The sequence below is a fragment of the Doryrhamphus excisus genome, linkage group LG12 (genome assembly GCF_037039965.1).
Source record: "Doryrhamphus excisus strain RoL-2023G ecotype Guam linkage group LG12, RoL_Dexc_Guam_v1.1, whole genome shotgun sequence".
Taxonomy (NCBI): domain Eukaryota; kingdom Metazoa; phylum Chordata; class Actinopteri; order Syngnathiformes; family Syngnathidae; genus Doryrhamphus; species Doryrhamphus excisus.
In genome coordinates, this window is record NC_136368.1 from 20452710 (window position 1) to 20466805 (window position 14096).

At 37.7% G+C, this 14096-nt stretch overlaps 1 protein-coding gene across 2 annotated transcripts in view; it reads right to left on the bottom strand.

The window, feature by feature from the left end:
- Positions 1–9435, bottom strand: part of gpm6bb (glycoprotein M6Bb) — a 33915-nt gene extending 24480 nt beyond the window's left edge. For both annotated transcript variants that reach the window (XM_058082283.2, XM_058082284.2), the window contains exon 1: positions 9311–9435. In XM_058082283.2, coding sequence (XP_057938266.2) covers positions 9311–9314 — 4 coding nt within the window. In that variant the 5' untranslated portion in view covers positions 9315–9435. The remainder of the gene's footprint in view (positions 1–9310) is intronic.
- Positions 9436–14096: the final 4661 nt, after the last annotated feature.

Genomic DNA, 14096 nt, shown 5'->3' on the forward strand with positions numbered 1-14096 from the left:
ATTCAGAAACCAGAATCAGACTCCATAAAATGTAGTACTCTACACTGATCACTAGGTGTCAGTAAATGTTGGATGACACACAAGCACCAAACATGATCGCTGGAACAATAGGCTTTTATGACTCTTATGAATTATCTCACAACAATAATCCCCAATAAAAACACAAGCTACAAATCCAAAAACTCGACTCTGAACACCTGACATCACTTCCTGTCCGTCATGCCACTCAATCCCCATCGGGAACAAATGAACATTATGTTACTCTGCGGGGTAATACAAGTGTAAAAGTGACTATAGGGGTGTTATTTTATATCTGGAGGGCTCCAAGTTGTACATTTTGGAAAATTAGGTTTGAAAATTATGTTCGAATATGGGAATAAAGTCAAAAACACAAGAGAAAAGGAAGTCCTCAAACATAAAATAAATGTGTAGGATTGACTTTGTACCCTTTGTTAGCTAGCAGGTTATTTCCCCGTTTCCTCAAATAAATTGAAAAAAAATTCAAAATAATTTGAGGCACCTCCCCCAAATAAATCAGCATAAGAATAATCCTATAATACAACCGCATATTCTATTTGAATTATTGACTGCATACAGTATGTCCATCTGACATGTCCTCAAGTCATTCTCACAGTCCAGCTGCTCCACTTGACAATAACACACACACAATAGAGACATAATGAGAGGGTGTGTGTGATGTGTGTGATAGTGGGGGGGGCATGGGGGGGGGTGTTCCCATGAACAGGCCCCTCCTTCCTGGGATCCCTTTCTGCTATTGTCCTTAGCCTCACGCCGCCAACCTCTCACCCCCTGACCCATACACTTGCCCCGCCGCCCCCACTCCCAGCAGCAGCAGCGTTTAGCATCGTCGCCATGACAACAGAGCAGCCCTCTTTAATTCAACCGGACCAGGTGGTCCCGGTCCTATATCCTGGTGCTGCATCCTGGTAAGACCCGAACCCTCATGGCTGTGTGGACTATAAAAATACAATATACACTACAATAATTAAATTAAAAATAACATTACTTTCCCCCATTATGCAGGTTAAAGGTCACCAATGTTGACTGTCAAGTGTTTCCAGTCAAGTTCCTCGACACCAAACTCATCCAAACATGCCTTTATTGACCTTGATTGACATTGACATTCCAGATGCTGCAGAAGTCTTTTCCCATGCAGTCCAGGTCAAACGCTTCAATAACTTAAGAGATGGCGTTGATGTCATATTCATATGGCTCGGTTGTACGCGTGGTTGCAAGCGAGGTCAAGCTGTTTTTCAGACAGAAACATTGGAGATTTCCTTTTCCCTTAAGCTGCCATTCTTCTTCCGCTATAGCTGAAACATTAAGCAGATTCGAACCACTTGGACTCACTGCCGAACGATGTCTTTTTAGGACGGCTCTGACACAGACCAGGCATACTTAAACATCATTATCATTCATTTGCAGCCTTTTAAATGCAATTGAATGCAAAAGAAATTCGAAAAAAACAACCAGTGATTGAGCATCCGTCACAGAATAAAAGCAACATTTTTGCAGATTTTCCACAGCTTGGCAGAGACGCTTCTTCGGGGGTCGAGCGTGCCTCTCATTTGAGAAAGGAAAAACAAAATCACCTCGGAATACGATAAAGATTTTAACATAGAGATGCCTCACTCTCATGCAGGGTTACAGTATGCATTCATTGACATTCATAGTTAATCCCAATCCACATGGTTTTAGGAACTTCCCATTGCTGTTCCCCAATGCACCCCACATGCTTTTGTCTTACGGTTGTTTAGCAGCCGCGTAAAAAAAAAAGCGGTGAGAACAAAAGCCGATCTGTAGAGGCTTGAATACACTCGGGCGGGCACACAGCCAGCAGCTCAATCTTTGCAGGATCCCACAGTGGAGGAGCCCACTAATGAATTCTGCTCTCACTTCTCACAAACACACACAGAAGAAAATTAGCTGGAAGTGATTCTTCTTATTCTGCACAGTTCGGTTCTACCGAAATCATCACCGCCGCATCGTCTGCAAGCTGTACCCGTGTCAGTATGTTAATTATTGTGGTTATAGTTTGCTACAATGCAATAAACTGAGAGATGTTTTGAAAACTTGTGAATTCAAATGCCTGTTGAACTGCACTCAATTGGGTCGAGGGTCGTCCCATGTCTGGACAGAACCTCTGCTTTTGTTCCGTAACCTTCAGGAAGTTTCAAATGTCTTCCCACATCCAACCTCAGCATCAGTAATGTTCTGCGAGAGGCCTTGCCTATGCAGTTCTACAACCCGACCATGTTCGGATTGAAAGCTTCAGTGTAAACACCTGACAGAAAATGGCACTGATTCTACATTCAGATCAGCTGATGAAATTCAGCTGATTTTCAGCTTCAAATTGCACCAAACATGATCTTTTCTATTGTGGAGTTGCATCATCACCTCTTTGTGCTTTCACGCAAAACAAAAAAAAACGTAAAAGCCCAATTATCCATTCATTTTCTATGCCGCTTATCCTCACTAGGGTCACGGAAGTATGCTGGAGCCTATCCCAGCTGACTTCAAATACACCCTGGACCGGTCGCTAACGCAGTGTCATCACTCCACACAGAGATGCCCAAGCGAAGAGTCGAACCCAGGTCTTGCTAACCACTCACCACCGCGCGGCCTACGTCTGATTAAAGACTTATAGATTGGGAGCGAGCAGTCGGGTTGAAAAAAACGTATAAATACGTCTTTGGTAGTGAATGAGTTAAAATCCAACAATGCAAAATGTAAATTCTTGCGATTTTTTTTTACTGGTCGTTAGATCAGGAATGATCAGTATTGATTGGCTGGTCATGAGTCCAGTGTCTATCCCGCCTCTAACCGCTAGCTGGGATAGGCTCATGCTCACCCAACAATCAAACTGCATGGATGATGTTGCATCATGTGAGAAATACCACAGTTGCAATTTCACGCTTTCACCACTATGTCAAATGGGAAAATTCCTGCCGCACCCTCCACTGTTTTTTGGCGTGGGGGGGCTCACCAGCCTCTCTTGCATGGTCTTACTAAAATAGATCATGTACTACAATAACATTGACATACAATCATACTACATTATTTATGGAAAATCCTTTATTTACTATTAAATCAATGTTTTCTGTGGAGACGGTGTACAGTGCATGCCAAGTTGTGTAGTACTCCAACACACACACACACACACACACACACACACACAAAAGCATCAAAAGTGCAGAACGGATGGCTGCTGAATGTTTCAATGAACACTCATCTCATCAGCTGCATGCTTCCATTATGTCCTGCAAGCCTTCTAGAACAATAATCCGCCTGTGAACAAAACACGGACTTCTGGCAAATAGACAGTAGCCAACATATTGTGGACACAGAACAAAAACAACGACTTGTCTTATAGATAGAAGTCAGAACAGAACCAATGTTGCAATAGCAGTAAGACACTAACTGCACAGCCAGCGTTGTTATATATATATATATAGAGTCATTAGCCACGTATACATGGACCCAAATATTCCAATTCCATTGGGGTTATTTGCTCAAACGGAAACAATGTAACCTTTGTATACACCTCATTCCCAAAGAAAAGTACCAATCCCAATGAACATATAATGGGATTCCCAGGGGTGGAATATTCCTTTCCCCAATCCGATTGAGGTATCTTGTACCCGCTCAAACGGAAAGTTGTCAGACTGCGTTCTTCTTCTTCTTCTGTTGTTTATTGGCGGTTGGCAAGCAGCTTTGGTGTGCATTAGCGCCATCTGTGGAACAGAATCTAAACCCTTCTATACGCCATTCACAAGTCCACTTTTATTCCAAAAGAAAATACATATCTATATAAAACATGTGCCCAGCTTCATTATCAAATATTAGCAAGATTGAACTTTATCTTTTCCTGTTCCCGGGTGCGTTCTTTCAGCCAATGCTGAGATATGACGTAACACGCAGCTCCAGACGTTCTTCACTTTTAAAAATGGAGGCCAGCAATCGGCACTGGACTGCTAAGGAAAGTTTGTTTTTGATTCAAACTAAATTCCAAGACTGGACGAAGGAAAAACTGGCAATACGGAGTTATTCCAACAAGTGGAAGAAAAACTCGGTATCACATGATGTTAGTGTTTACGTTTTACTGGGCATGCCCCATTGACTATTCTGGTTGATTATATGATCTGGTTGTCTATATGTGCCTTGTGATTGGCTGGCCACCAGTCCAGGGTGCACCCCGCCTCTTGCACGAAAACAGCTGGGATAGGCTCCAGCACCCCCGTGACCCTCGTGAGGAAAAGCGGTAGAAAATAAATGAATGAACATCAGTAAACATGAATATTTTTTTAATAATTTCCAGACCTGGAAGTTGATTCAAATCAAATGGAATCAAACTTTCCATGGCTTTTTCTTTAAATAACGTCTTGGCATTTCTACGTATTTCTGTGTGGCACTCGGTGGAAAAACTTTGGACACCTTTGTTCTCCTACGTAGAATGAAATAACCCACTGCCACTTTGACCATGGAGCTCACACACACACACACACACACTCAGTGAATAGTCTATCAGTGGCGTTCATGGCCATTGCACACTTGAACACAGGCATACCCAGTCAGTCGGGATCTTCTATTCCAATCATTCCAAGTCACAATGATCAATGGCCTGCTTTGTCTTCACTGGGGGGGGTCAGAAGTTTCCAGAACATTAACATGCAAGCACGGCAAAGATGCCACATTTTTTTTTTTTTAATAAAAAGGTGTTTTCTTCTAATTCTTGCCAAATGGATAGAAGCCCAACTATGATGACAGTGACCTCATTACTGAGCAGATTGTGTGTAGTTAACGACTCTAAATTGAAGACCATTTAGGCTTGATTGATGGGGACGCAGACGTGTTGGTTTAGTCATCAAAAGTTTGCTCATTTGAGGAGACATTGTAAAAAAAAAAAAAAAAAAACACTCTTTAAGGGTGTATCGCATCTCCGGGGAATAGGGAGGAAGATAAAGTGACTGTGCTGACATGTTGTTGATGCTAAACGTGCAAAAACACCCCCGCAGGCCCAGCAATGGCCGCCATGTGTCTCGACTCAGGATGCCAGGTCACAGCGCACACTGTCCATCAACTATGTGTGTGTGTGTGTGCGTGTTACACATGCTGATGTGACACTTTCCAGACATCCTCGTTCAGATTGGATAGGAATGTGGAAATCACAGCTTTAAAAAAAAAAAAAAAAAAAACTCATCATGAAGGACGCATTTTGACCCCTGACCTCTGTGTGTGTGTGTGTGTGTGTGTGTGTTATCATGAAGCTTTCACTGCAACATCTGACATCATGTTCACACCTCTACTTCTACCCTGGAGTAAAAGAGCAGCTGGAAAACATATTTCATCACCACGACATTACTAAACGTCATACTTAATTCCGCAACAACAACAACAAAAAAACTATGGTGTTAAATCTGGATGTGATTTGAACAAACTTCACCTAAAAAACACGTTAAAAACACAAGAAATGTTCCCATAAAGGATGAAAGTTACATTTTATGATCGCAGCCTGGCTTTGAGTACAATCAATGTGCTGTGTTTGATTAGTTTGGTCTTAAATGTTACACATGCCGAAAAGAGGCTCCTTTTTATGTCAGTCTCAAATATTTTGCTCCCCCAGGCTTCCATCTGCTAAATACACCACTGGAAACAGGAGTTCAGAACATTCACATGTATTATAAGGCTAGCTATATTAATCAAAATATTAAAACTCACTCCCACAAGGTACAACTGAGCGTTATTAGAATATTAGCTTCTGGACTGACATTGATCACCATTATGGTAAGATTACTCCTCCTCTGTTGTTAGCTTACATGCTAACAACAAGCTGTTTGATGCCACGTGCTACTTTGCATGTATACATGTAGACCCCAAATACAGTGGTATAATTCTAATTGTATGTAAATTAGGGCTGACAAAGTTAGTGTTTTACTAACGTGTTCACGGAACAGTGGTACGTTGGGATACGAGTGTCGCTATTAACGATTCTTTTGAGTCATCTCGCGGCGGATTTTAGTTTGGAACTGTGAGCTAAAATTTGCGTGCAAACTGCTAATTAACGGCAGGCATAGCCGGGGACAGCTATGTGGGGGCTTCGGTCAATGTGACCTTGACTGTGCATTATCGGCACACTATCAATAAAAAAGTATAGCGATATAATTTATCTTATTTATTATGTATTGTGTACTTTTTTCATTTGCGATTAAATGTGGTTAAATATGAGTTAACTATGCACAAAATGAAATTAATCCGTCCATGCTTCCCTTTTTTATGCTGCTTATCCTCACTAGGGTCGCTGGTGTTTGGCCGAGAGGTGGCGTACACCCTGGAATGGTTGATGCAATTAATCGTGATTAAATATATTAATCACTTGACAGTCCTAAAATAAATACATATAAATTGTGAATGAAAGGGATACATTAGCATTTCGGGGGACTTTTACCTTTGTGGTTGATGTGATCGTTCCCAAAGACTGGATATGCCAGTGAGATCAACATGGACACCGCCTTCGTGTTTTGCCATGAGTTATTTCTTGAATTTGATCGTGTTTTTCCACCTCACCTTTTGATGATCCTGATCCTGGCTAAAAAAATAACCCAAAATGGAGCCAAAGAAAGTCGCCAGGGGCCAACATTTTGATAAAGAAAGTGAGAAACAGTCAGGAAATAACTCATGGCAAAACTTGAAACACTGTTGCATTCAGGAAATAACTCATGGCAAAACTTGAAACACTGTTGCATTCAGGAAATAACTCATGGCAAAACTTGAAACACTGTTGCATTCAGGAAATAACTCATGGCAAAACTTGAAACACTGTTGCATTCAGGAAATAACTCATGGCAAAACTTGAAACACTGTTGCATTCAGGAAATAACTCATGGCAAAACTTGAAGATGGCGTCCCTTCATTTGTCGTTAATATGCATTTACAATTTACAGGACATAATTGTAAAACTCTAAATACATGTTTTGTGTTAAAAAAAATTATTACATTTCTTGGGGGAAAAACTGATCTGGTTTGGTCAAAGTCGGAGTGTAGTTGTAATTAGTTCTAATAAAAACCGACAGCAAAGTAGTTCAGCCTTGTGTTTCAGTTGCTTATGTGCCACGGTTCTTCCCTCAGGGTAAATCACACAAAGATGGTGGTTGCGATGTTAGGAGGAGGAAGAAGAAGACGCAGAAGAAGGAGGAGGAAGGGGGGGTAGTCAGTTCAAAGGGCATCCGCCCTGAAACTCTTGAGCGATTCAGTGAACTTGAGTCTTCATGAACAAAAGAGCGCCTCCAAATTAGGAGCACAAAGACGCCTCTGTGGGAGCCTCCCGGCGAATTAATGAGCATTGATACATATTCTCACTCTCACGGCCAAGGAAAAAAACACAAACAGCTTGCAATCATAGCTTGTGCTTGTTGTATAAAACAGCCTTTAGCCAACATGGAGCGGCTTGTTTGCTGAATTACCTCAAAACCCATACATTGGAACCCTCGGTTCAATGCTACGATTGATGATTTCATGCCGTTTTGGGGGGGGGGGGAATATTATCAAAGAATTAACTAACGAAAACGGCAACATCGCCACAACAACCAGGGCCCGGAGCTTGTTCCTATCGTAAAAATATTATCAAAGAATTAACTCTGCATGTGTGCTTTGACAGAAAAACACTCATTTAAACACAGAATAAATTGTCTGGAAAAAGAGTTTGAAGAAGACAATCAGAGCATAGCGTGAGCAAATCAAGCGCTCCTTTTCTGTCATAACGCCTCCGAGCACAATTGTAAACAAACGTGGCATCAATCATGTGAGACTTCTCACTGTTTCAAATGATCTGCAAGCATTCCATGATAAGAGGAAAAAAAAAAATCCAGCCATCAAACCTTATTTGCTAACTAAAACGGCAACATTGCCACAACAACCAGGGCCCGGGGCTTGTTCCTATCGTAGCGAACGATTTTGAGAAGCCAAACTCTTTACAGCACTTTTTTATGGAATTATGCCCATCATTCACAATCCTTATATGAAACATGAACACATATTTATTTCCCTTTTCAGTGCCTTGATATGAAAGTTTAATGTTATGCGGCCCGCGCAAGTTTGATATGGATGCTGTATGGTATCATGTACCCAGAAAAAATTATTACGTTTGATTAATGTTCATGTTAAAGGTTAAATAACTGTTAATAGTTATCCTCCTTATGCGTGTGGAAGTGGTAAATTTTTGGCTATTTAAGTTCAAAGGAAATAACTTGAAGGCTACCGTTTAGGTCGCTAGCTCTCTATTTTGCGAGTTAGCATGTGTCTCAAGACCCCGCAGTTGCGCAATATGTTGTAAATAAAAAGAGGATAAATGTGACTATAGTCGTGTTTTGTCATGTCTACAGGGCTCTAATAATGCTTTGTTCATTTTAATGTGAAAAAAATAATTTGTCTACCCACCAACTATATGTGCTTTCTTAACTTTTTATTATTATTATTATATTTATTTATTACTGATTGATTGATTTTCTTTATTCTTGATTTGTTTATTTATTTTTTGTTTATTTTTCATCTTATTTTGTGCAGAAAAATAAAAATTAAGATATTTGAGAACAGTGGAATGTTTTATCAGAGCTTTTCTTGTAGAAAATCGAAACCAAAGCAAAGTTTATTCATTTTTCTGTTGTTTTTTTTTTTAAAACCTGATGCGGCCCAGTCTCGCCCAGACCCTAGCTCCAGTGGCCCCCAAGTAAATTGAGTTTGAGACCCCTGGTGTATATAGAGGAGGTGAAGGTGTAGAATTTGGGGTAAGAATTAATAACAATACTTGAAATGTTGGAACAAGCCATTCCAAAACACACACTTGCATTCATTGACTGGTGCCTGTTCTTGTACTTTGACTTGCAAACTTCCAATAAACTCTCAACAGACAATCAATGCACTCACTGATTGAATCAATCAGCAGTGATAAGCAGGTTCAAACCAACCCCAAGACGTGATTATTTTCAATCCAAGCAGTAAGAGTGGACACAGTCAGCAAAGAGCTGAGCTTCCAAACGCCCACACACTCGCACAGGCACAATCCTGCAACACTTAATCTCTCTAATCGCTTTCCTCGCAGCCTCAATCCCGTTTGGGACAACACGTTCAATACAAGACAACAGCACACTTTTTTTTATCAAGTTTGTTTGCACTACACAAAGTTTTCTAACGTGAGGCCAATGTGCCCAAAAAGCTAGCATCGCTTGTGTTGTTCCTAGCAAAAAAAAAACAACTCATGCCTAAAACAAATAAAAGATAAGAAAAATAAACTCACCCATGTTGGTACGGTGTCCCCCTGTGAGTCCAAAAGTGTTTGAAGCAGTCCGCTGGAAGTTGTTGAGTACCGAGATGCTCACTGGCGGCTGTGAAGGGAACACTCCAGCAGTCCTATACGGAGGACGGCCCCGGTGACGTCATTGTTGGTAGGGCGGGGCTTATAGGGAGGGTGAGTGACAAGTGGGAGTCCCATGATAATAAGCCACCTGCAGCATTATACCTACAACGGTGTTAAATGTAGAGTTTAAAACCACAGGAAACACAGTAGGGGACAGTTTTTGATAAATATCTACACTTTGGTGTGCAAAGAGAAGTAGATGATGATACTGACAGTATAATCCATTATTTTTTAATACAACTTTAAAAAAAATGAAAAAAATAAAATAAATAAAACATCAAAAACATCAAAAAGTTAAAAAAAAACTTAAACTATTTTAGGAAAGCAGGAAGTGAACAAATGTAACAGTTACTGATTGTAAAAGTACCAGATGGAGGGGTAGGGTTTAATAAGCGTTGCTTCTTCCTACTCCTTTTGGACATGTGGAACGGTTTTTTAAATTAAAAACTTCAAAAATTAAAAAAAAAAATTAAATTAAAATTTAAAAAATAAAAAATTTACAAATTAAGAAAATTTAAAATTTAACAATTACAAATTAAAAAATTAAAAAACATTAAAAAAATTAAATAAATACATAAATGCATAAATAAAGAAACTTAAATTATATTAGACAGGCAGGATGTGAACAAATATATATTTTTTTTAATAAAAAAAATTTAAGAAATTTAAAAATTAAGAAAATTAAAAAAAAATAAAAATTACAAATTAAAAAAAATACAAAAAAATTACATACAAAAATTACATAAATACATGAATAAAGAAACTTAAATTATATTAGGCAGGCAGTAAGTGAACAAATGTAACAGTTACTGATTGTAAAAGTACCACATAGAGGGGTAGGATTTAATAAGCTTTGCTTCTTCCTACTCCTTTTGGACATGTGGAACTGTGAACTGATTATGGGATGCATTCAATTGTAATCTGATGCATGTTCAACTGAAATAAAACCATTACCATTAACATAAATATTCCTTCAAAATAACCCAAAGCAACCTTGTTTTTTTTTAAGTGAGTTTTCCACTCGTATTCACCCAAAAGAATATTTGTCATGTTGGACATCAGCTCTGTGTGGACTGGAGCATTGTGTGTTGTATCCCCCTTTGTGAGGCCTTCACTGAAACCTCGCCAGTCGCCATCACTCCACCGCCCTGGCATCCGGTAACCAAGGAGTTCTGAGCAGCCCTGATTCGATCCGGCCTTTTCACCGGGGGCCAAATGGGCAGCACTCAATGGGATGTTTCACCAAGACTTGCTTAGCACCACACACAACAATCGGGACGCTTAAGCGGAACTGGTTTCATATTCTGATGTCTGGTGGTATGGCATGGGCCAAATTTATAGTTTTTTACCTGATACTTTACACTATCTGGTGTACTGACTTGTCTCCTGCTTTCTCATACACTTCTTTTGATATTTATGTATGTATATTTCATAATATGTTCATAATAATAAACCTGTTTCTGACCTTCTAAATACCTTTTTTCATCATATTAGAGCTGTCTAGACATGCAATAACACCCCCATAGTTACCTTTAAACTTGTATTACGCAACATTCCCAACATAAGATAATAATAATAATTAGCATTGTTTAAAAAACATGTTTATGACCTACTAAGTATGGTTTTTAACATTATTAGAGCCCTCTAAACATGAACTAACATCCCTATAGTCACCTTTACATTTGTATTAGCCAATAAGACAGACATAATAAGAAAAAATCAAACAAATAAGTCATACATTAGACATAATATAGACTCACACGTGTTAGCATTGTTAAAAAAACATGTTTATGACCTCCTAAGTATGTTTTTTAACATTATTAGAGCCCTCTAAACATGAACTAACATCCCTATAGTCAACTTTACATTTGTATTAGCCAATAAGACAGACATAATTAGAGAAAATCAAACAAATAAGTCATATATTAGACATAATATAGACTCACACATGTTAGCATTGTTAAAAAACATGTTTATGACCTCCTAAGTATGTTTTTTAACAGTATTAGAGCCCTCTAAACATGAACTAACATCCCTATAGTCACCTTTACATTTGTATTAGCCAATAAGGCAGACATAATAAGAATAAATCAGACATATAAGTCATACATGAAACATAATACAGACATATAATAATTACATCTACTAAAATACTTTAAAAGCAGATATCTTTGTTGTTTTTGTTTATTTTCATAGTTTTTTTTTCTCCTTTATGGTAACTGGAAGAAGCAGGAGCCGCCCCCACAAGAACATTTCTTCAAATGTAATCACCCCTCTTCCTCAAGGTGAATTAGCAGGGGAGCTAACATCTGGTGAAGTGCTTGAAAAGTGGAAAAAGAAGGTTGTTTGCCACGTGATGGGAAAAATACAAAAGCAAATACAGCAAAATGTTGATCCCATTACTTTGTGGGCAGTCCCTTGTAACTCTATTAAACACATGTCACCAATTAAGAAAGTACTGCAGCGATGGTACAAGTAACACTGTACTAAAAGTTTCATTTATATGCTCAAAAGGTCGTGGAGGAGTGGGGGATATGCCACACCACAAAATGATCCATGACCATGTCAAATAATTAGTCCTACCCTAAAAACATTTACCACGACCATTTTTAGCATTTTTATATTTTATTGGATTTTATATGACTTTTTAACATTAAAAAATGAAAGCTTTTGTGTAATAGCTTGCAGGCCATGTGACCTAGGGACTTCAAATCACTTTATATTTGTACTCCCAGCCTCCTAGTACAATGCACACCTATTTGTTTTTCAAGTATTGTTTAATATGATTTTATATTACTGTTTGATATAACAAAAACGTCAATAAATTTCCATTCATTTCTCTTCCATTGAAGAGAGTTTGCAAAAAAAATCAAAATGACCCTAGAAAATGATCCATGACTATGTCAAATAATTAGTCCTACCTTAAAACCTTTTAGCACGCCCATTTTTCTATTTTATTGGATTTTATATGACTTTTTAAAAACATTAAAAAATGAAAGATTTTGAGTTTTTATATTTTTATTAGAAATTTTACAGTAAATACTCTTTCTGAAATTTTTTTAAAAGTGGTATATTTTTCTTGATTTTTTAAAAATATATTTTTTTACCTTTTACAGAGGGAGTGAAGCCTGGGCTTCCTTACTTGTACAACAAAACTTGCTCCTGTGTCATGGAGGCTATGTTGCGTTCCTGCCTTTATAATTACAACAAATCATATTTTTACTATACATTTTACAGTAAATACTCTTTCTGCATTTTTTTAACATTAAAAAATGAAAGATTTAGTGTAATAGCTTGCAGGCCATGCGACCTAGACACTTCAAATCACTTTATATTAGTAATCCCAGCCTCCTAGTACAATGCACACCAATTTGTTTTTCAATTATTGTTTCATATGATTTTATATGAATGTTTGCTGTAACAAAAACGAGGACCATCCCAGTGGATAAACATACTTAAGCTGGGTGTTAAACCGAGAGAGAGCAAACACATTCCAGTGGCCCTGCACAACGCAGCACAAACCATATTTGTGCCAGTGGGGCTCAAAGGGAGTTTTTGGGAGTGGCCAAATTCGGAGGACTCATCACAGACTGTAGTCCAAAACAAAGAGCAGCTATGCTCGCCCTCGTGACGCTCACATAATCGGGTCACCGCGACTCCTCTGTTAGTCACCGCAGCTCAAGGATGCATCATGAGAGGCTTGAGCGATGTTTTCCACTGTAAAAACACAGCTTGCCAGCACCGCTTACTTTAGACGCATTCTTGTCTTTCGGACATGACGGGAGTGTCTTTTTCGTCTTTTTCGTAACTCCTGGATAAGTTAGAGGACCTATTTCCCTGAAATGACCCCATTAAAATAACATTGCGCGTGTTGAAATCACCATTGGAGCAATGCACTGTACGATGCTGCCATCTAGTGGCTATATCCATAGTTGCAGTCTTGTATATACAACCAACACACGTTAGATATATTTTTAAAAGGTGAAAAAATAGTATCAACTTCACTCTTTGCTCTTTTTTTAACCATAACTTTTGCTGTTATTTTTTCCCCATTCATTTAAAATAATCTCTGTAAATTTTCTTTCCCCCAATATTATGACTTTATTTCCATAATATGTTGATTTAATTCCAATAGTATTTTAATTTTTCCCCAACTTCTTTCTTTTCGGTAATATTACACCATAAAATAAATAAATAAATAAATAAATAAATATAATATAATATAATATAATATAATATAATATAATATAATATAATATAATATAATATAATATAATATAATATAATATAATATAATATAATATAATATAATATAATATAATATAATATAATATTAATATAAATACAATATTTTATATATATATTTATTTTATGGCGTAATACTACCAAAAAAATATACAAATAAAGTTGTCACTTTTGGACAATGTGGTTGGGGGAAAAAAAATCATATTATTGGAATTAAGTAAGATGTTTCTTATCAAATCTATATTCTATAGAGTTTTATACTGACATACAATATATCACAAATGTGAGTACATTCCCCAAATTTCACACTTATATTTCAAACTTATATTTCATATTATCTCAAAGATAATATGACAATAATATTATAATATTATCTTAAAGATAATATGACAGAAATAAAACTCAGGTCAGGTGATGTTAA